Source organism: Arachis stenosperma, chromosome 7 (assembly GCF_014773155.1).
Source record: "Arachis stenosperma cultivar V10309 chromosome 7, arast.V10309.gnm1.PFL2, whole genome shotgun sequence".
NCBI classification, from domain to species: Eukaryota; Viridiplantae; Streptophyta; class Magnoliopsida; order Fabales; family Fabaceae; genus Arachis; species Arachis stenosperma.
In genome coordinates, this window is record NC_080383.1 from 13,008,701 (window position 1) to 13,033,759 (window position 25,059).

The window sequence follows — 25,059 nt, forward strand, 5'->3', positions numbered from 1 at the left end:
TGAAATTGAATTTGCTCAAACCAATCAGCATAGTTATGTCCATTAAACTTGACAATTTCATTATCTGAGCCAAACAAATTCATAGAAGCTACAAATATAATACAAACTCGCACATCAACGCTTTGAATAATTAAATAATATATCATTTAGATTAAACATTTAAAGTATAACAATGTTCTCCTTTGAGTGATACATTAATATACGAAGACACAATAATTAATTAAATTAATTCAATTTAATTTGCTTATCTTATATGCACTAACTAAAAATGTTTAATATCTTTAGATATTTAAATATTTTAATATTGTATATACATATCAACAATCTTGCCAATTTATTATAAGAACAATTAATTAATCTTTGGGTCTGATCTTAAATGTGTTATAGCAACAAACCCAAAATATAATCATACATTATTAGATTTGAGTATTTGACCACTTTGGTGGTTACATTTATTTGATTTATGCAAATTTTGAGCAAATTAATTTATGAATAATCATAAATTTCATAATCTTGTTCTGATACTACATGTTAAAATTTGTTTCTACAATCAATTCAGAAACTATTTCTACCAGTAATACAAGATCTTGAAATTTATAATTATTACATTATAAGAGCATAACTCAACATACTAGGATCCATATCAGAGTTTTCAGATGTTCTTCTCGACTTATGGTTGTTTTTTCATGTCAGAGTGGTTCTGATTCAGGAACTTGTGGGTTATGGACAGACCATACTTCTGCTGCTCCTAGTGATTTTGTGTTACGGGCAAACCACGTTCTAACCAATTAAGCTATTTTGCAATTCCAATAAGTTCCTGATCCTGAGTGTTTTTTCCTTTTCTTCCTTCTACCTTTTCACTTCTTCATTAATGGCACAAAAAAAGATAACTGTTGTTGAGCAGAAACGTTTTTACTTCTCTTGTCACATATATTTTTGTAAACCGTAATTTCTATTTTTCTGTTTTGAAGAGAGAGGAGAGATATCTTTTATTTTATTATTTAAAAAATTTCACTAATTCTATTCTTTTATTGAGTAACAACCATCGTATTTATCTCACTATAATCAAAATTAGTTTTGTTAATTGGATGGACTAATTATTATTTCAATAAAATAACTTACAAATTTTTCATCTTTTTCTGTTTTTCCTTGATGTTATGGAAAACATAATGTAGCTGGATTAACGTTAAGGAATTTTTTTTTAATCTATGTTGTTTTCAGTTATCAAGTTTTGCTTTATGAACTGTGCCTAAACTTTTGATTAAAACATCTATTGTTTGGTTCTTTGGTATTATATACTAATCATCACTGGTTAAATCCATATTTGAGTCAATCCTTGGACATCATTTCATTGATATTTTGCAACCATTCTTTTCCTTATTAGTTATGATCATAATAGTTGAAATCGATTTGGTTAAATTTATTGTTAAGCTACGATATGTTGTCAATAAAGCACATGGCTTTTCTCATTCAAAATAGATGGAAATTCTCATAAAAAGATAAATTTCCGATACAATATAAGAGCGTCCAATGAAAATGAAAATGAAAATTTTGCTTCTTGTTATACATTTAAAACTTAAAATGCTTACATCTAAGTTTACATTGCAGATAGTGCATTTGAACTGAGAATTTATCTTTATCATCCAACAGATACTAAAAGATGGCAGGTGAGGATATTCAGCCTCTTGTGTGTGACAATGGAACTGGAATGGTTAAGGTACTCAATGGCACATGTTTCTTTCTGCCATGTATGTAGCCATTGAGGCTCAACCGGTAAGCAATTCACACATGTTTAATCAGTGTGGTTATGCTCATGTTGGGAGTCATGATCTGCTTAAGGCCAGGAGTTGTATTTTTCTTAATCAGAAATATTATCCAGTTATTATTTTCAGTATGTTTTCTTAATTTATACTTTTTGACTGGTCATGTTATTCTGCATATGAATTGAATTAGCTGGCATTGTTAAAAGTTAAAACTATGTGGTTGGTATGCAATGTTTATCATCTATTCTAAGATTGCTTACAAATAATCTATCAATGGCATTAGACCAAAAAAAGAAAAAGAAAAAAAGCATTACTGAATTCGACGGCAATAGTGTACAAGTAAAGCTTCACTTAAAACAACACATTTTTTGTGACGTAATTCAGTATCACAATCAAGTACCTTAGCATATTTATAGAAAAATTCCTTTTTAAAACCAAAACTACTTATAAGTTATAATCACATCAAAGGCTACAAAGTCATATTAGAACTAGTATTATATTATCTTCTTCTCCAAGTTTTGGATTATTTTGTGGGAGCTTTGTTTCCTTGTTTTCATGAACTTTCTCTCTTTCGTTTCCATCCAAAGCATTCTGTTTCTTTCCAAAGCTTGCAAAACCATATTCTTCATGTTAGTGATGATCATAGTTAGAATTACACCTGCCATAATAAATCTTTGAATTCAAGTCATTCATCCCTTCATCAATCACAGGGCTTTGTCTGTTAAAGCTCGGGTGCTCTTGCTCTTTCTTCTTTGAAACTCGTGTGCTCTTGCTCTTTCTTCTTTGTAGAATTCCTTGCTTCTTAACATAACAAATAAGATAAGCAAGCTAATGTAGCTATTGCATCTAGGAAAGTACAATCACATAACATCAAAATAATTTGGAAGCAGAGAAGATGAGAGAAAAGCAGTGAAAGCAAAGAGTTTCTACTTTCTACAATGTCTTCAAGAGATAATTGAGTTTACAGCCATTGTTGAGCACAACATGTTGGAGGCTGTCTCTCAATTCAAAATGTGGTTGAATAACATGGACTTGAGGAAGCTGCTTCAAATGGCAGTCTATGATCAAGTGTCGTAGAAGCTTTTCTCCAAGGCTGGAATCGCGTTTCCCTTGATGGTAGTTGGAAGCTTTGCGAGGAATTTGGCTTTGGGTCTTTAGAGTGCTGAATTTGGTGTTGTGTCTTCGGATTCGCCTGATTGGTCGAATGTGATTAGGGATGACTGGATGAGAGGTGTGGGAAGGTTATAGGAGACGTTACACAAGTGTTTGTGAGCACAGCCGTTGCAATTTTTTTCGATAGAACAATGGATGTTAAAAACATCCACGAGATATTTGCTGGAATGACCAATCCAAAACACCAGGGTGCGTGCCACTGCAGCCTTCTCCAGCGACAACAAGAAAGGCAGCAATGGCGGAGCAGGTTGGCAGCACTCTCTGAACTCTCTCAAATAGATATATCCCATTTCGATCGAACTTGCACAATCCTACTAGTTTCTTTAAAAAAGAGAAAATAGAAACAGGAAGAATACATGTAGGAAAAAAAGACCAGACACCACTGAAGCCATCACCAAAATCCAAAGCCTCACACAATTTCAAACAACCAACACAACATAATCCTGCATAAAATACTTAATACAAATTATTTCTCAGATTGTTACGACCAAACATATGATTCCTAAACTTGAAAGAAAAATATCACATCCTAATATATCTTTCAGACTTTTCTAGGGACTAGGCATCCTGAGTATCTCCCCCTGTACATCCAATTCATTGTCCTAATTCATCCTACAATTTCAAAGAATAAAAATTAGGCAACGAAATAAGAGACACAAAATTAACTAAATTGATCTGACATACATAACGATTGGCCTCACACAAAGTTAGAAAGAGCTTCTTAGTAACATTTTAGTGTCATTGTTAGAGAGTCCCTCAGAGATTGAAAAACAATAAATATAAATTTTAAAAGAACAGAAAGAGACAAACAATAAAAAGTAGTTGTTGCTTACGTTTGGTTGTCTCCATGGGGAGATTGATACATGCCACTAAAATGAATTGGATGAAGATATCCATTATGAATAGCCTTTACTCTCTCTGCTTCTTTGTCCTTTAATTCTTTTTCTTTTTTCCAGAATTCATCAGAATTCTTCAGACCACAAATCTCACAGCTCTCTAACAAGCATCAAGTAAAAGGTTATTTAAATAATTAAACAAAAAAAACCTCTATATATATATATTTACATTCACATGAGAATACTGAGTCATCAACAGAATCATTATAAAAGCCACAAAAAGCTACATGAATGCCCCTCTGCTAAAACATTTCATGAACCCGGGCATAGAAAACTTTGGGCTCAACTGACGAAATATTTTTCGGCACTGCCTCCCAAAAGAGGTGACGAAGAAAACCAAGGTGAAAGCACATTGTTCTGGTTTTACCCATACTAACCAAACTAGAAATCTTATACTCCTCTTCCTGAAAAAGCAAATATCAACAAAAATTTGTTTTTCAAATAAAAGTAAATATACTTTGAGAAAATAAATAAGTTACTTAACCTCGTTATTTATGCTTTTGTTGTAATGCTCCATTGCTAATACATGATAAGGATGCATCTGTTTTCTCTCGAATTGAATCTGGGCTCTATAGTACAAAACAATTGCAGGAAAAAAAAGTATAAGAAAACAAATTGACTAATTAATATTAATGTATTTAAATAAAATAACTTGTCATGATGCACTCACTCTCTAAGCACGTATGAAGTAGTAGGAGCTTTCAACCTACGCGAGTAAAGGGGGGCATCTTTGTCATATAGTGAATTATTGATAACGGGGAGCTTCATAAGTTCCTCCATATTGATCCAACCATCAAAAGTCTTTCTGCTTTAAACAAAAGAGTATAAGATGTTCCCAGCTAAACATAAAAACAAAAGTCAAAATTAAAAAGGGCTTACTCTGGTTTTGGATCCATGTTAAAATTTTATGCCTTGGAACCTGAAAAAAATTACTTTAGAAAGTCTGAAAATATACAAACCTTGCAATAAGAGATACATTCATAATAATAAATTAAAACCTGAGAACAGATATCAATAAAAGCTTCAAACATTGCAATGAATCAAATGTAAACAAATAATTTAGGAATACATGATTAATAGGTCAAAAGAAACTCAAACTATATTTCTTTAAATATTCATCGAAAGATTTATGATACAACACATACTTTTTGTCCAAAACGAAAGAAAGAAAATATAAGTATTGTGATGTTTCCAAAAAAATTAACACCAAACCTTTAATTCCATGGTAAACACAGATGCACAGGATCAATATATTTTATTATTGTTGAAAATCAAAATGACTAGGTCAACATAAATGGAACAAATCATAAACATAAAATAGTGCATCATATGTTACAGTGTAAAAACATACTCTCTACCAGAGTGCCAACAGAATCCCCTTCCCTATGCTACATACTGAATTATCATAGAATTTCTAAATAGCAAATACCCCTTACAGATAAAATACTACAACCTCTTCCAAACTTTTTCCATCCCATAGGATTAAGTGACTATCCCCAGACCGCTCCCCATTATCTTGATCAATGTAGCATGAAAATAACATTCAGAATCACATGGATCAATTCATTTGATATATATCGATAAATTTATTTGCACAAACCACTAATTCCAACTATAACAAGGCGTTCTTTTTCCTCCCCTAGTTGTTTCATTCGTGGATAGATTTTGCCAATAAATAGGCTACACAATTTGAGTATTTGACAACTACATCTTACCAACACACCACAAGTATCATGAACCAAACCCTAGAAACGAAGTAACACAATAAAATCACAAAATAAAAAATTAGAATATACAGAATATGTTCATTTTCATTATCCACACAAATTCTCTTCTCTATATGAGGATCTAATTAAATAAGAAGCTAATTTTTTTTTATTTTAATGCAGCCCCCAAACATATATCACCAACATAAAAAGTGCAAATGTATGGACCACTCGCAAATTAACTTTTTCATACTAAGCATAATATGTATTTGTGTGGACTTGGCATTTATACATATATTTTTTTCCCTCTAATTTTGGTTAACTTAATTGTGACTTGATGGCTAAAAGATTGAAAGTCTCAATGTTTATTCTTAAGCTTTTGAATATCACAAATTGTATTGCAGGGTCAGCAGACAGTACACTAAAATTTTGGGATTTAGAATCTTTTGAAATGAATGGATCTACTAGACAAGAGGTTTCTCATTTAGTGTCGTGTGATTCATGGTGTTAGCAATAGCGATTATTGGTGGGTTTGGATTCTGCAGTTTCTCCCTTTTAAATGTTTTTATTGTGCATTATTTTCTTTTTTCAGGTTCACCCCATGATGTACAAGCACACATATAGTGGAGGTCATGGTTCTCTATGAATTTTGGTAGATATTTTTGCTTAATGTTTCCTTTATAGTTCCTTTTCGATATGTTGATTTTACTAAAATTATTTGAGATCTGATTTCTAACAACCAGAACTTACTAACAATAGAAATGGCAAAGCTTCAAAGGCTTCTCCATAGTGCAATATGAAGACAAGATCCATGGGTGTGAAGAATTTCACTAAGAAAACTATTAGAAGGAATCACAAATAAGTGGTAATTCATTTTCCCAATTAATCTACTGATAGTTGTCATTTACTTATGGGATTTTTGTTGGTTTGTTCGGTATTTTTTTGGTTTGTTCTTTTGTCATTTAGTTATTTCAGCAGGATTCAAGCTATGATTAAGAAGATTTACCTTAGGTTACCAAGAATAAACCACCAGTTTCTTCCTTCAAATTGCTAAAGAGCAATGAAACCTTCATCTTTTCGTTTTGTGGATGACTGCTGTTATAATATACATATAATTCAGACATTTATCTATTTATTTTTTAAAGATATGTTCTTTAACTACCTTGCTATTGATTTTATATTGTTTATTATTTCTAATATTGCTTATGGTTGTTCTGTTGTTCTGTTTGCTATGCTATCATATACATAAATATTAGAGAATTTACTATTAACTATTAAGTGACGACTAATTATAAAAAATTATAATAAATAATAAATAATCTTATTTCATTGATATTCTTATATAAATAACACTCATTATTTGTTCCTCTCTAAACGAAGGTGGTCAAGATGATAAATGTGTATCTTCATGCTTTTCATGCTAAGACGTTTAGCTTCTTTCTTTAATTTTTTTTCCAGGCAAAAAAGAAGGTGGAACTCTCGGAGTCCAGGATCTGGCATATCTTCTTGCAACAGCCAACTTTATGGGATCTCCAAGCTCCCATTTAGATCTGTGGTACTCTAACTTCTAACAATCCCTAATTCTACTGCTTTCTTTATTAATAACAGGTGAATATATACACTTTTGTGCGTCCCTTACTCTATTGCTTTCTTTGTTGCAATTCCTTTTGTTTCGGTCTTCTTCCTTTCTTTTTAGAGTTGGCATTTGATTGATGGGTTATTGCGTTTATTTTTTATTTTTATTTTTTTAATAGTGGTTTTATATTGTTTTAATTTGAGAGTGACATTACTATTATACTTTTTAAGCATATTTTAAAATCTTGATTTTCATTTCATATAACTTCTCTATAATCTTATGTTACCAATACATTATAGACTAAGATTCTTAATACCCCTCCTTTTGAAACTCCATTTTTCTTTTGTTATCTTTTTCTTAGGCTTTAGTATGAGATTGGGTTCTATTTTGATGTGAAGTATTTCGAGCACATTGCTTGATAGTAAATTTGATGATGTTGATAAGTTCCTTTCTGCATTCACATGGATTGATGAGAATGAACATTAAACCTATATCTACATTAATTTGAATAAACAAGTAACTGAGTAAGTTTCCATAAGATTCCTTAGTGGTGTCACTTTGTGTATGTTCTATTATGTTGTCATTAATTATTCATTTTAATTATGCCTGTCTAAATATTTTATATCTGATTTGGTTAGTAAGCATGGTTCCAAGACTTTAAATGTCCTCATGAAGGAACCGTAGATCATTCTAGATTATCAAGGGGAAAAAAAGAAGAAAAATTGCTTTCTTTAGCGTGCATGCAAGAAATCTTTTGATATCTCATTCATACATAAGCAAGATTCTACTTTTTAAGGAGGAAAAGAAAACAGACGAAGAAAAATAAAACACAGAATTTGACCGTCTTTAGTTTCTTTTTCCTCACTTGAGAGCAGATGCTTGAAACAGGACATAGTTGAACTTATTAATAAAATTAACAGATCCTCCATTACCATTCAGTTTATTAATAAGATTTGAAGAATTACAAATGGGACACTATTTTATGTGTGGGTGACTTCGTTCTGGTTTGTTTCCTTTTTAGATTAATGATATGTATCAATTGCTTCGCAACATTAGTATTTGATATCTTCTTTCAGTGGTTATGTTTTAGTTCGATGAGGTGGATTGACTGGCACAAAGTTTGAATATTTATGGTTTGGAGTGAACATTTATGATTTGTTGAAATGGTGATTTGTCTCTTTATCTTGAAAAATTTATATGTTTGGCAAATATGCATTTAAACCATTTTACAATTTTTCTTTCGAAATCCTCTGTTCCTATAGAATTAAGATAGTTCTTTCTTAGACTCTTTCATTTATGAGAATCTATATTCTACATAATGAGAGTTTAGAGATCAACTATTTTGCATTGCGTGCATTGTGCATCCTGTTTTCTAGAAAAATAACTATTTATTTCTTAAATGATTTAGGGCTATGAAGTTCTCAAAAAACTTGCTTATGTGACTGATAAATTTGATAGGAAATTCCTTGAGCAATTACGTGAGTAAGAAGATTCAGTACTTCGTTATACTTAATGTTCTATGCTCTTTTTTCCTTTGTACTTAGTGTTCAATGCTTTTTTCTTTTCATTTTCGTTGATGTGCCTTCTCCTGTTTAGTTGCTTTTCAAAGAGTTGGATACTTATTTGTCTATATATTATGACTTAAGTTTTTTTCTTTTTGAGGGATATAATTTTGCTTTAAAATATTGGGTTGCCATTGTTTAATTGAGTTCTTTGTTTATTACAGAGAATTCTGCACCACAATTCCTAATGATTTTAGATTCAGAAAAATTAAGCTCTCTCTCCCATATAGTTTTTTTATCCACTTAGTCATTTATCAATTTATTCTATGGTTGAAATCATAATTGTGAATTTGATAGTGGATTTTGTACACTTTATTCTCCAATTGGTTTCCTTTTATATTAATGGTATGTATCAATTGCTTCGCAACATTAGTGTTTGCTATTCTTCTTTCAGTTGTTATGTTTTAGTTGGATGAGGTGGATCTGACTGGTGCAAAGTTTAAATATTTATGGTTTGGAGTGCATATTTATTTTATTTTTAAAAAAAAAAACATGAAGCTTTTTATCTTTTGCTGCTTTAGCTTTCATTATTGTATATTCATGCTCTAACTACACAAGCTATATCTTTTCCAGCTAATTTTTGTTGAGATAGTGAATTGTCTCTTATCTTGAAAAATTAATGTTTGGCAAATATATGCATTTAAACCATTTTTTCAATTTTTCTTTTGAAAGCCTCTGTTCCTATAGAATTAAGATAATTCTTTCTCAGACTCTTCTATTTATGTGAACCTATTATTCTACATAATGAGAGTTTAGAGATCAGCCATTTTGCATTGCGTGTAATGTGCATCCTGTTCTCTAAAAAAAATAGCTATTTATATTTCTTAAATGACTTAGTTATGAAGTTTTCAAAAAACTTGCTTATGTGATATATAATATTCTATGCTCTTTTGAATGTCTATAATTGTATTTTTTTTATTATCATTATTATTTTGACTGCTGCTCTATTAATGTATATTTATAATTTTACATGACTTTTGTGGTATTATGTGGTATATGAAGTTAGTGACAGTGCCATTGCAATGTTAGGTGATCTTAATAGTAGGAAATGGCTCTTCCTCTCTGATGTGTGTTATTATCTATGAGACATGACTATTAACAAGCTTTAGGGGTCAAACATATGAGTCTATATTTGTCGAAGCATGTTTTTACACACAAGACAACTTTATGTTGCTCTTTCAAGAGTAAAAATCAAAATCAAGATTAAGGGTATTAGTTTAGAATAATCATTCAAGGCAAAAGATATAAATGTTGTTCGTAGACAAATTTAGTTGATTATGTATAATTTTAAATTTTATTTAATATGTAATTTTAGATATTTATTTCTTCTATAAGTTTGTTACTTTTTGTAGAAATTTTTTGGACTTATTCACTTTTTTACAATTTTTCTATCATGTATTTATGTAATTAAACGATAATCTTAATCTTAATTTATATGTTTTTACAATTTCTTAAAAGTAAAATTAGATCATTTATTCTTATGATTTAATTTAAATAAAAAAATTATATTTAATTAGTTATTCTAACAATAGCTTAATATTAACTGATTTTTATTAAACTTAGTATATTTATGCATCGCTTAATGTTATCGATTTTAGAGACAACATGGTGAGGTGTGCATAAAGAGCATGAACACTAGGAGATTATCACACGGCTGAACTAATTCTAAAAGTAGAGTGATGACGTTGAATTTTTTTTTTTAATTGATTTGAATACTAAATTCTAAATAATAGTTGAAAGACTTATTTTTTAAAAGTATATTTTTTATATATAAATTGATCATTTTATTGTTAAAAATTTAAAAAATAAAAAATAATTTACATCACTATAATTTTTTTTTATATTTAATAATAGAATTCAGGTTATACAAATTTTGAAACTAAATACTTGGAGTTTAAAAGCAAGAATAAATTGGCTGAAAATAATATAAAATACATTTAAAATACATTTAAAGAGAATATAAGATCTTAGTATTTTTTTTTTAATTTTTAATAATCTATTTATTATTATAAAATTATGTAAATCAAATCATTATAAAAAATAATTTATGTATTATAAAAATTATATATATATATATATATATGTATTAGTTAATAATATTTTATTATTTAAATTAATTAAATACTAATTTTTTGCCTTTCAGTTTTAATTAACATATATAATATATATAATATTTTTTTATTATTTTTGTGCCATTCCCGTGCATCGCACGGGTGAATGCACTAGTATATAACATATGGAAGAAAGTGAAACCCTAGCCGTCAATGAATTCACAAACCCAGAAACCCTTAATCCCTCTTTCCTCTTCCTCTGAACCACCCACCGAGGCCACCTCCCAGCCTCCCAGCCTCCCACCCGCTCAGTCCGTCACCGCCACCTCCCCGTTACCCATCCCCTCTGTCCGTCTTCCTCACCGCGACATCTCAGCCTCTCACGAGTCACGCACAGACGCACTGTGGATCTCAGTCCCCTCACCGACAGCCGTCACGTCGCGCACACCGGCACACCGCACCAGGAAGCCCGTCGTCTCCGCCGTTGTTGTTTCTTCCCGCGGAGGCATGTTCGTCGGCGTGGTTCTAGTTCTGGTCGCGTTCTAGACGCCTCTTCGCGTAGGTCGCTGGCCGTCGTTCGTCCGCGTTCTGGTTCTTCTCCTCGTTGCTGGTATTTCCAGGTCTTCTGTCTGTTAGTTCTCATTGCTGATATGCTGGTTTATGCTATTTACTTGTCTCCAGCGGCTTTTGATTTTCTACCTTTCAGAGTTGCTCCTTATATCAGGGTTATTCTTTTCATTCTGAATATTAGGTATTTATTGATCAATTTCTATTTTCACTTTTACCACAGAGTACTGTACCTTTTTGTAGCTCTTAAACCAGTGGTTGAATATTTTGTTGAATATTTTGTGAACATTTTTTTACTGAAATTATTTAAGAGATTTAAGCATAAATGGGCCGAGCACATGTAGCTGTAGGATAAGGTTTTGCTATTTTAGTTTTCTTACTTAACACTATCTAACTAATAATTTATTTGTTGCTTCATAGTTATTTGGTTGGCACATACTTGAATGTCTTGGTTAGTTCACTTATATACTGTTGCTCCCTGCAACTTGTTGCTTCCGTTTTCAACTTTTTAAAGTATAGATATTTTTAGATTCAAAGCTATTTGGTCCGATTTGAATGACAGATTTGGATTATTTCAATTCACTCCGCATTTAAGTAAATTTTATATTTTTTATGCTGAGTTATTGAGTTTGGTTGTTCTTGATTCTTTGGTTGGGTTGTTAATTCTAATTTTTTTTACTTTGATTTTTTTCTGTTTCTTTCTTTTTTTTTTAATTCTGGTTTAGGGTTGATTCAATGATTCTGACTTATTCAATAAACTTTTTCTAATTTATTTGTTCTGTTGCTGATTTATTTCTTTAATTATGGTTTTTTCAGATTGTATTTCTTTCTTATAGCCGACCCCACTTAGTGGGACAAGGTTTTGTAGTTGTTGTTGTTGTATTTCTTTCTTATATTTTATTAGTTGCAAAATCAGAAGATGCAATTTATCTGGGTTTCTTTGCCAATTTCCTTGGTATCTTCATCTTTGTACTGGTGATAGCTTACCATTTTGTTATGGCTGATCCTAGGTTACTCTGGTTGTGATTTTCATGTTGTAAATTCAGCTATTTTTTTTAATGGAAGTTAAGTTGATATAGAAAGGAATTTCATTTTGAGCATGTGATGTGAGTTTACTGCTATATCTTATCAAAGACTTCATTGACACTAATGAATTTGCTAGATGAATATTTTGTTTAGAAACCATCTTGAATGATTATTGATTAGCTCTGCTTACTGCTACTGTGCTTGTTCCATTCTTAGCTGCTCACTGCTAGTACTCTGAATTCCGCTATATTGTTGTGCTTTTTGTGAACTTTGTTATTCAATGAATGAATAGATGAATTGAATGAACTCAATTAACTAGATGAATAGATGATCGATGATTATTTGTTATTGGTTTGGTTAATTCAATAATTTTTTTTGTCTTTTGTTACTATCTTAATGAGTTCAATAGTGATATAATGACTAATGAATGATAAATTGTTAATAATTGATGAAATTAAAGATTATATTAGATTTTGGCTGATGTAATGTTTTAATTTTGGAAGATATTTAAAGTTTATATTATATTATAATTATGTTTTAGGGTATTTATTTATAATTTATTTATTATATCATTACAAAATAGTTTTTCTAGTTAGACCACTGGTGAACCAGTTGGACCTATGAACTAATAATTGATACTATCATTTGCAATTCATTGTTCTTAAGTTGTGTGTGTCATTTGTAAGTGTGGATTAAATGATATTGAAATATGATTTGAGGTCTTATCTATTTTTTTCCTTTTTTTGTCTTTTGGTTCTTTTACTAATGACATAGGATTTTTTTAGTTTCATGTCCCTTTGGAGGAGGAGTGTTCATCTGTGTTGGGAATGTGCGAATTTGACCCCTACTGAACTTTCTTTTTCTTTCTTAAGTGTCATGCATGCAGCACGCACTACTTGCTGCTGGGAAGTAAGAGTGTTGGAAAGATTCAAATGAGGACTTCTAAAATATATGTTTTCTGTAATCAAGCTGATTTACAATTATAGTAGATTTTTAGCTAGAGATTCAGATAGTGTTATCTATATAAGTTATTGTTATTCAAAGAACGGAAGTAAGAGTTTACGAGATATTAGAGTTTTAATTCTTATATATTTTAATATATTTTATTTTAAAGTAATATCTTTTGACATTTGCTTTTATTTATTTTTAGCTTAATATTTGTCTAATATTTGTTATTGTATAACTCACGGTTCATTAATTACAAAGAACAATTGTTATGAAAAACGTGTCAATACATATGGAGAGTTGGCCTAGTATTTGGGTTACCCATGATTTTAAGGATTTTGATAATTTTGATCATGAGAATCTGGTATATACTCGGGTGAAGCACAACCTGACGAGGATCCAACCTATCCTCGTCAGGTTGTGCTTCACCCGAGTACACCAGATTCTAATGATCAAAATTATCAAAGTCCTTAAAATTCTGAACAACCCAAATACTGGACCGACTCTCCATATGTATTAACACATTTTCCATAACAATTGTTCTCTATTATTAATGAACCGTGAGTTATACAATAACAAATATTAGACAAATATTAAACTAAAAATAAATAAAACAAATAGTAAAAGATATTACTTTAAAATAAAATATATTAAGAAAATATATGAATTGGAATTTTAATACCTTGCAAATTCTTGTTTTTGTTCTTTGAATAACAATAGTTTTATAGACAACTCCTATTTGAATTTCTAGCTAAAAACCTACTACAACTATAAATTAGATTGATTACAGAAGAAGTATATTTTGGAAGTCCTTGTTTGAATCTTTTCATGTTTACTTACTTCAGTATCAGTGCGTGCTGCATGCATGACACTAAAGATAAGAAATGATGCTACCAAAGATAAGAAGGGCAACGTTGCTGCTGCTGCTCTAACATCATCAATTGAACCCTTGCTGCCGCTGCCAAGACCATTACCGTCACAGCAGAGGAGAGAAAGAAAGAAGAATTAGTGAACGGTATGTGTACTAAAACAGCTAATTTCTTCTTTCCTTTCATTATTTGCCTTCGTTGATAGAATAAGCGTTTCATCAGACCAAATATGCACCTATAATGTGGATCAGCATCACCAAGACTTGCATCTACTACCAAGACCGACCACAGAAGCCCCAGAAGGAAAGCAACCACATAATGAATTAACATCCGATTACAACAACTGATGGTTAAACAAAATAACACAAGGTTTTGAACAAATGGACCAACCATTGAACCATTTAAACTACCATGTCAAAGATTCAGACGACTAACAGATTCAACCAAAGTTCCACCTAAATAACAGAATTGTAATAAAAAAAAGAAAAAATACAAACTCATCTAACTAAACCAAAATTTCAAATAACTAATCTCAAGCAATAGATCCAAAATCAAATAACTAAGCTATGATTAAGTTTATTATCAATAACATATAACATGAGCATAGATTAAGAAAAATAAAAAAACGAACCTAATTGGATCAAGAATTTAATCAGCCATTTCATCAACAATGGGTAACTACAGTACATTGATAGCAGAATTCACTTATAGGAACAGCAACATTATCACTAATCAACAATAACACATTGATCAATGATAAAAATCAAAACATAAATAGCGAAAAAAATGGGGTAATTGAAAACTGAAAATCAACAATGCTAAATTGATGACAGATTGTATCAAGAACAAATAAAATCCCTAATTAAAATTAGCTTAAAAAATTGAAGAGTTGAGATTAGAGATGTTACCAGAACGAAGAACTGAGAGCAGATGGAAGAGGCGTTAGATGGAGCAAATGTGATGAGAGCGGCGGAGGGAGCTCGTGCAACGCTGTGATGAAGGGAGCAGAGGCGACAAGAGCGGTGGCGGAGGGAGCTCGGGCAACGGAAGTGGCGATGGAGAGAACTTGTGCGACGCAAGCAGCGGCAGAGGAAGCCACAGAAAGAGGAGTGTGTTTTATTTGTGTTCAAGTTAATCGAGAGATCGTGAATGGAGCTCGAGATTGTGTCTAAGTTATGTTATTCAAATTTCAGACAGATTTACTAATTTGCGATGGATTTTTTGTCGGTAAAAAATCCAAAATCAAAATTTGAATTACCGACAGATCTTATAATTTGTCGGCCGGTTACACTGAGACACTACTGCGAATCCTTACGGGATGAAGAGCTAACGGAATGATTACCGAATCGACTGATATACGTAATGCAAAGTGGCGTCGTTGTGCCTGGACTGTGAGGGCTCTCATCCACATGGATAGTTCAATGTGCTCATCGGCGCCTGACCCTGAGATGTGGATCATCCAAGGCACATTAGCATGGCATACTTCTCCTGTTCGAACCGGGGTTTGAAACCAAACTTCTCCTAAGGAGGATAGATGGGGCGATTCAGGTGAGATCCAATGTAGATCTCACACCTGTGGGTAAGTGCCTTGCTTTCAAGACTAATAGTAGAAAGTCTATTACTAGTATACTGTAGTCCTCTATCGCTTGGGAACCCCACCCTCACTTGGTAAATTTTTGGAAAAAGCTTTAATTTTTTTACCGACAGAAAATCTATCGGAAATCCATCGGTATTTTCAACAGTAAAATTCCGTCAGAAAAATCTGTTTGTAATCGGTTGTTTTCTAGTAGTGAATTTGTGCCTTCATTCTGTTCCTCACGTATAAGAATTTTTCAGTTCTTTTTATGGGTTGGATTAGAAGGAATCCGTACGAAATATGTGATACATGAGTAGTTACTCTAGAATCTAACCACCAGGTATTATTTGGAACAAGATTTGATTCGAAACTTGTTGAAACATAATAAATACCTTTCTTTTCGAACTATTTCTTTCTTTTCTTTCTTTTCGGACAATCTTTCTTTATATGTCCAATCTTGTTACAAAAAAAAAACATATCAACGCCTTCTTCTATTGGACATTGCCGTCACGTACCTTTAGTGAAGCATGGTCCTTCATATCCTTTTTATCCGCCTTATCCTTACTATAGATCCAGCTTGAAATGTGAAATGAAGAGAGTGATATTTCATTTTCTTTAATCTCCCTTCCTCTTGAATCAACATGACCTTAATCTCTTGAAAATTCTATTTTTTTAAGAGTGTTATAATTCACTTGAAATTGGCCAAATTCAGGAAGAAGCAAGTTCATGATAAACCAAACTAGAAAAGATGCGCTCACATCCATACCAATAGATTTCAACTTTGGTGGCAGATTAGACGTTTGAATCACATGATCATGAATGGGTACTTGTCAGTTATGTCCTATTGAGAATATTTCTTGACTTTAGCCATGAAATTCTTGGCATTATCTATCTTAGGCATGGATGGCCTAACATTTTCAGCCATTGTCATTCTCATCAAGTTCAAACACAGCCTATTTGACCGTTTCCAAGTCTCATAAAGAGACTTGTGTTCTTTGGAACTAGTCTTGGTAATCTCAATAGGCTTCTAATCTATAACTAATACGAGGTCTAAATCCAAAACACCCAATTGAAATTGAATTTGCTCAAACCAATCAGCATAGTTATGTCCATTTAACTTGACAATTTCATTATCTGAGCCAAACAAATTCATAGAAGCTACAAATATAATACAAACTCGCACATCAACGCTTTGAATAATTAAATAATATATCATTTAGATTAAACATTTAAAGTATAACAATGTTCTCCTTTGGGTGATACATTAATATACGAAGACACAATAATTAATTAAATTAATTCAATTTAATTTGCTTATCTTATATGCACTAACTAAAAATGTTTAATATCTTCAGATATTTAAATATTTTTAATATTGTTTATACATATAAAATTATCAACAATCTTGCCATTTTATCATAAGAGCAATTAATTAATCTTTGGGTCTGATCTTTAAATGTGTTATAGCGACAAACCCAAAATATAATCATACATTATTAGATTTGAGTATTTGACCACTTTGGTGGTTACATTTATTTGATTTATGCAAATTTGAGCAAATTAATTTTTGAATAATCATAAATTTTATAATCTTGCTTTGATACCACATGTTAAAATTTGATTCTACAATCAATTCAGAAACTATTTCTAACAGTAATACAAGATCTTCAAATTTATAATTATTACATTATAAAAGCATAACTCAAAACATACCAGGATCCATATCAGAGTTTTCAGATGTTCTTCTCGACTTATGGTTGTTTTTTTATGTCAGAGCGGTTCTGATAGGTTATGGACACACCATACTTCTACTGCTCGTAGTGATTTTTGTGTTACGGGCACACCACGTTCTAACCAATTAAGCTATTTTGCAATCCCAATAAATTCATGATCCTGAGTGTTTTTTTCTTCTCTTCCTTCTACCTTTTCACTTTTTCATTGATGGCACAAAAAAAGATAACTGTTGTTGAGCAGAGACGTTTTTACTTCTCTTGTCACGTATATTTTTAAAAACCATAATTTCTATTTTTCTGTTTTGAAGAGAGAGGAGAGATATCTTTTATTTTATTATTTAAAAAATTTCACTAATTCTATTATTTTATTGAGTAACAACCATCGTATTTATCTCACTATAATTAGAATTAGTTTTGTTAATTGGATGGACTAATTATTATTTTAATAAAATAACTTACAAATTTTTCATCTTTTTCTGTTTTTCCTTGATGTTATGGAAAACATAATGTAGCTGGATTAACGTTAAGAAATTATTTTTTTTAATCTATGTTGTTTTCAGTTATCAAGTTTTGCTTTATGAACTGTGCCTAAAATTTTGATTAAAACATCTATTGTTTGGTTCTTTGGTATTATATACTAATCATCATTGGTTAAATCCATATTTGGGTCAATCCTTGGACATCATTTCATTGATATTTTGCAACCATTCTTTTCCTTATTAGTTATGATCATAATAGTTGAAATCGATTTGGTTAAATTTATTGTTAAGCTACGATATGTTGTCAATAAAGCACATGGCTTTTCTCATTCAACATAGATGGAAATTCTCATAAAAAGATAAATTTCCGATACAATATAAGAGCGTCCAATGAAAATGTAAATGAAAATTTTGATTCTTGTTATACATTTAAAACTTAAAATGTTTACATCTAAGTTTACAATGTATATAGTGCATTTGAACTGAGAATTTATCTTTATCACCCAACAGATACTAAAAGATGGCAGAAGGTGAGGATATTCAGCCTCTTGTGTGTGACAATGGAACTGGAATGGTTAAGGTACTCAATGGCACATGTTTCTTTCTGCCATGTATGTAGCCATTAAGGCTCAACCGGTAAGCAATTCACACATGTTTAATCAGTGTGGTTATGCTCATGTTGGGAGTCATGATCTGCACAAGGCCAGGAGTTGTATTTTTCTTAATCAGAAATATTATCCAGTTATTATTTTCAGTATGTTTTCTTAATTTATAGTTTTTGACTGGTCATGTTATTCTGCATATGAATTGAATTAGCTGGCATTGTTAAAAGTTAAAACTATGTCCTTGGTATGCAATGTTTATCGTCTATTCTAAGATTGCTTACAAATAATCTATCAATGGCACTAGACCAAAAAAAGAGAAAAAAAAAAAAGCATTACTGAATTCGACGGCAATAGTGTACAAGTAAAGCTTCACTTAAAATTCAATATCACAATCAAGTTACTTAGCATATTTATAGTAAAATTCCTTTTTAAAACCAAAACTATTTATAAATTATGGGGCGTTCAAATAAAATTTGCTGAAACGTCTTTTTATAAAGTTGTTTTTTAATAGTTAAAATTTAACACATATAATCGATTAAATCGAGTTATTTTTGTCAAAATTAGGCTAGACAAATTGATCTGACCGAAAAATGGTGAATCAAATCTTGAATTGGTCTAAATTAATATTATTTTTTATAGAAAATGACTACAATATCCTATTATAGAAAATGACTAAAATATTTTTATTATATATATTAATTTTGAGAATCTTAAATTTTAATCCTTTATTTTTCTATCGTAGGTTAGGTTTTAGAATTTTTAAAATTAATATATATATAAGAGTATTTTAATCATCCTTTATTGTCTAGCCTAATTTTGACAGAAATAACATGATTCAATCAATTATATATGTTAAATTTTAATTATTAAAAAACATCTTTAAAAAAAGGCGTTTTAGTCCTTATCTGAGTGGGTCCCATAAGTTATAATCACATCAAAGGCTACAAAGTCATATTAGAACTAGTATTATATTATCTTCTTCTCCAAGTTTTGGATTATTTTGTGGGAGCTTTGTTTCCTTGTTTTCATGAACTTGGTTCTCTCTTTCGTTTCCATCCAAAGCATTTTGTTTCTTTCCAAAGCTTGCAAAACCATAATAAATCTTTGAATTACACCTCCCATAATAAATCTTTGAATTCAAGTCATTCATCCCTTCATCAATCACAGAGCTTTGTCTGTTAAAGCTCGTGTGCTCTTTCTCTTTCTTCTTTGTAGAATTCCTTGCTACTTAACATAACAAATAAGATAAGCAAGCCTCTATAACAAGCTAATGTAGCTATTGCATCTAGGAAAGTACAATCACATAACATCAAAATAATTTGGAAGAAGAGAAGATGAGAGAAAAGCAGTAAAAGCAAAGAGTTTCTACTTTCTACAATGTCTTCAAAAGATAATGAGTTTACAGCCATTGTTGAGCACAACATGTTGGAGGCTGTCTCTCAATTCAAAATGTGGTTGAATAACATGGACTTGAGCAAGCTGCTTCAAAAAGGAGCAGTCTATGATCAAATGTTGTAGAAGCTTTTCTCCAAGGCTGGAATCGCTTTTCCCTTGGTGATAGTTGGAAGCTTTGCGAGGAATTTGGTTTTGGATCTTAGAGTGCTGAATTTGGTGTTGCGCCTTCGAATTCGCCTGCTTGGTCGAATGCGATTAGTGATGAGAAGTGTGGGAAGGTTATAGGACCGCCGTTGCAATTTTTTTTCCGATAGATCAATGAATGTTAAAACATCGATGAGATATTTGCTGGAATGACCAATCCAAAACACCATGAACAAGATGCGACATGCGAGTGCCGCGCTGGCAAGCACTCTGAGCTCTCTCTCCCTAATTGATGATTTTTATTGTTATTGTGGTTGAAATTTGAAGAATTTAATGTTGGATTTAAAAGAAAAAAAAGGACATTTCAAAGGTGGTGGTGACCATGCAAAAGAAGACAGTGACGGAAAAATATTTCTATCATTCCAAAAAAGATTAGAACAGATTTTGATTTTAAGACTAAACCGTAAAAACCAAAATCACACTTACACCTTGTTTTAAATTAGACGAATAAGAAGTTTGTTTTACTTTAAGCAGTGTCTATTAGAAAGGAAAATTTGTATGGATTACTTCTTTATTGTGTAACAAGAAGCCACAAACTTCACATTTTGACTCATTTATTATATCTAAAAAACAATATACTTTTATCCATGCCCCTCAAATAGATATATCCCATCTCGATCAAACTTACACAATCCTACTAGTTTCTTTAAAAAAGAGAAAATAGAAACATGAAGAATACATGTAGGAAAAAAAGACCAGAAACCAGTGAAGCCATAACCAAAATCCAAAGCCTCACACAATTTCAAACAACCAATACAAGTATAATCCTGCATAAAATACTTAATACAAAGTATTTTTCAGATTGTTACCACCAAACATATGATTCCTAAACTTGAAAGAAAAACATCACATACAAGACACTTAATAAAAAGTATTCTCCAAAGTCATTATCCTAATATATCTTTCAGACTTTTCTAGGGACTAGGCATCCTGAGTATCTCGCCCTGTACATCCAATTCATTGTCCTAATTCATCCTACAATTTCAAGAATAAAAATTAGGCAACAAAATAAAAATCATAACAAGAGACACATAATTTACTAAATTTATCCGACATACATAACAATTGACCCAGACAAGGTTAGAAAGAGCTTCTTAGTAACATTTTAGTGTCATTGTTGGAGAGTCCCACAGAGATTGAAAAACAATAAATATAAAATTTAAAAGAACAGGAAAAGACAAACAATAAAAAGTAGTTGTTGCTTACCTTTGGTTGTCTCCATGGGGAGATTGATACATGCCACTAAAATGAATTGGATGAAGAAGATATCCATTATTATGAATAGCCTTTACTCTCTCTGCTTCTTTGTCCTTTAATTCTTTTTCTTTCTTCCAGAATTCATCAGAATTCTTCAGACCACAAATCTCACAGCTCTCTAACAAAAATCAAATAAAAATTATTTAAATAATTTAAACAGACAACCTCTATATATATATACATTCACATGAGAATACCTGAGTCATCAACAGAATCATTATAAAAGCCACAAAAAGGTACATGAATGCCTCCCTTCTGAAACATTTCATGAACCCGGGCATAGAAAACTTTGGGCTCAACTGATGGAGTGTTTTTAGGCACCGCCTCCCAAAAGAGGTGGCGAAGAAAACCAAGGTGCATACCAAAGCACATTGTTCTGGTTTTACCCATATTAACCAAACTTGAAATCTTATACTCCTCTTCCTGAAAAAGTAAGTATCAACAAAAATTTATTTTTCAAATGAAAGTAAATATACTTTGAGAAAATAAATAAGTTACTTAACCTCGTTATCTATGCTTTTGTTGTAATGATCCATTGCTAATACATGATAAGGATGTGTCTGTTTTAATTCTAATTGAATCTGAGCTCTATAGTACAAAACAATTGCAGGAAAGAAAGTATAAGAAAACAAATTGACTAATTAATATTAATGTATTTAAATAAAATAACTTGTCATGATGCACTCACTCTGTTAGCACATATCTTTTAGTAGGAGCTTTCAACCTACGCGAGTAAAGGGGGGCATCTTTGTCATATAGTGAATTATTGATAACGGGGAGCTTCATAACTTCCTCCATATTAATCCAACCATCAAAAGTCTTTCTGCTTTAAAACAAAAGAGTATGAGATGTTCCCAACTAAACATAAAAACAAAAGTCCAAATTAAAAAGGGCTTACTCTGATTTTGGATCCATGATAAAATTTTATGACTTGGAACCTGAAAACAATTACTACTTTAGAAAGTCTGAAAATATACAACAACCTCGCAATAAGAGATACATTCATAATAATAAATTAAAACTTGAGAACTGATATTAATAAAGGCTTCAAACATTGCAATGAATCTAATGTAAACAAATAATTCAGGAATACATGATTAATAGGTCAAAAGAAACTCAAACTATATTTCTTTAAATATTCATCGAAAGATTTATAATACAACACATACTTTTTGTCCAGTACCAAAACGAAAGAAAGAAAATATAAGTAATGTGATGTTTTCAAACAAATAAACACCAAACCTTTAATTCTATGGTAAACACAGATGCACAGGATCAATATATTTTATTATTGTTGTTGGAAAGTAAAATGACCAGGTCAACATAAATGGAACAAATCATAAACATAAAATAGTGCTCATATGTTCCGGTTTAAAAACATACTCTGTACCAGAGTGCCAACTGCCAACAGAATCCCCTTCTCTATGCTACATACTGAATTATCATAGAATTTCTAAATAGCAAATATCTCTTACAAATAAAATACTACAACCTCTTCCAAACTTTTTCCATCCCATAGGATTAAGTGACTATTCCCAAACCGGCTCCCCATTATCTTGATCAATGTAGCATGAAAATAACATTCAGAATCGCATGGATCAATTCATTTGATATATATCGATAAATTCATTTGCACAAACCACTAACTCCAACTATAACAAGGCGTTCTTTTTCCTCTCCTAGTTGTTTCATTCGTGGATAGATTTTGCCAATAAATAGGCTACACAATTTCAGTATTTGACAACTGCATCTTAGCAACACACCACAAGTATATGAACCAAACCCTAAATGAAGTAACACAATAAAATCACAAAATAAAAAAAAAAATAGAATATACAGAATAACAATCTATAAAAATACAGAACAATTAAAATACACAGATAACAATCAATCAAAATAATAATTAGGGTTTAAACAGAACAATAATTAATTTGAAATCAAATTCCAATCAATTAAAATAGCAATCAAATTAGGGTTTAAACAGAACAATAATTAGGGTTTAAATTTAATTACTTCGAGGCGCAGCGACGATGGCGAGACGGAAACTGCTGGAGGCGACGATGGGAGAAGACAAAGTGGAAGACTTGGTTTGGTAAAACCTTTTAAAGAGATATTTGTACTCTTTAAAAATTCAATTTTTTATTTTTGGTAAATAAAAAAATCATTGCTTGTACTTGTAGTTTTTAAAAAATTTGGTACTTTTAAAAGTAGTTAAAGATAGAGTTTTTTAAAGTTGGCTTGTATTTTTTAAAATTTAAAAGTCTAATATAATTTTATGTGTTAACTAATTTTTTAATTTAATGCTTATATTTATGTTTATTATAGTATTTTTAAATTTTAAAAATTATTTTACTAAATGCAATTGTTGTTACTTGTGTTTATTGAAAGCTATTTTTAATTTGATTTACCAAATATAAATGCTACAATTTTTAAAAAGTCATCTTTTAAAAATTTGCTTTTATAAACTACTCTTGAAAAATAAAAACTTTACCAAAATAAGCCGAAGTAGAGACGGTGAGAGATGTCAAACGGGTGCTATTTAATTTAAGAGTATCTAGATTAATTTTCAAATATTTTAAAAGCGGATATTTTAGTATTTAAAAAAATTAATATACAAATTAATTTTAAAATTTTATTTTGACAGACAAATCAATTTTTAATTTATTTTTTAGTAAAATACTTACTCAAATTAGCTTCTAAATTTTTTTTGCATAAATTTAACTATTATGTGTTCTAAAGATATTGGTTAAGTATATCATAAAAAAACTTAAACTTTTAACATATTTAATGCATTAAAATATGTCAAAAACATTAAAATATTTTTTTTTATATATACTTAACCAATACCCTTATAACATAGCAAAATCTTTTTTTTTAGATTTTATTATTTTATTTATTCTTATAATTTTATCGAATTTTTAATTAAATCCTATTATTTTTTTCAGTTAAATTTTTATATTATATTAAATTTTGTAATTAAATCCTTATTAACAGTAAACATTAAAAAATATTTATAAAATTTAAATTTACTCATACCCTCTGTCTTGAGGTGGAAGTGAGTCAAGCCAACTCAAGCTCGACTCGTTAATAGTTCGATAAGCTAAACTCGTGAGCTGGTGAGCCGAACTTGAGTTTGGAATTCAGCTCATAAACTAAATGAGATGAGCTTGAGCTTGGATAAGCTCAGTTCATTAGCTCATGAGCTGGCTCATATATATATAATATTAAAAATAAAGATTAAATGCATATAAGATATGCGTATTAATAATTTAATATATATATATAATAGTAATATATAATTTTACATATATATTAATACTCTTAATTATTTAAAATTTTATAGTCATTTTTTATATATAATTTTGATATAAGACATAAATAAAAAATTTATAATTGATAGATAGACAATATATAAAATTTATCTTTTTTTAATTTTTTAATATATATTAGTTTCTATTATTTGAACTAGCTCGCGAGCTCGAGTCAGCTCGTGAGCTTTCGTTGAGCTGAACTTGAGCTTATGAAATAGGTGCAATTATTAATGAGTCGAGCCGTAAATTAAACTTAATTTTCGTGAATCAAATTTAAACTTAGTCTAACTCGACTCAACTCGACTCACTTCCAAACCTACCCCTCTCTCTCTCTAAAAGAGCAGAGAAACCATAGCACTTTCTTT

At 30.6% G+C, this 25,059-nt stretch overlaps 1 protein-coding gene across 1 annotated transcript; it reads right to left on the minus strand.

The window, feature by feature from the left end:
- Positions 1 to 20,808: 20,808 nt before the first annotated feature.
- LOC130941072 (uncharacterized) lies at positions 20,809 to 23,539 on the minus strand. The gene is made up of 7 exons (XM_057869452.1): positions 23,397 to 23,539; positions 22,282 to 22,321; positions 22,072 to 22,206; positions 21,887 to 21,971; positions 21,581 to 21,806; positions 21,333 to 21,501; positions 20,809 to 21,101 (listed from the first exon to the last, which is right to left on the minus strand). Exons 2-7 carry the CDS (start codon positions 22,296 to 22,298, stop codon positions 21,092 to 21,094), a joined length of 642 nt encoding a protein of 213 aa, XP_057725435.1. The 5' UTR covers positions 22,299 to 22,321; positions 23,397 to 23,539; the 3' UTR covers positions 20,809 to 21,091.
- Between the last annotated feature and the right edge of the window lie 1,520 nt (positions 23,540 to 25,059).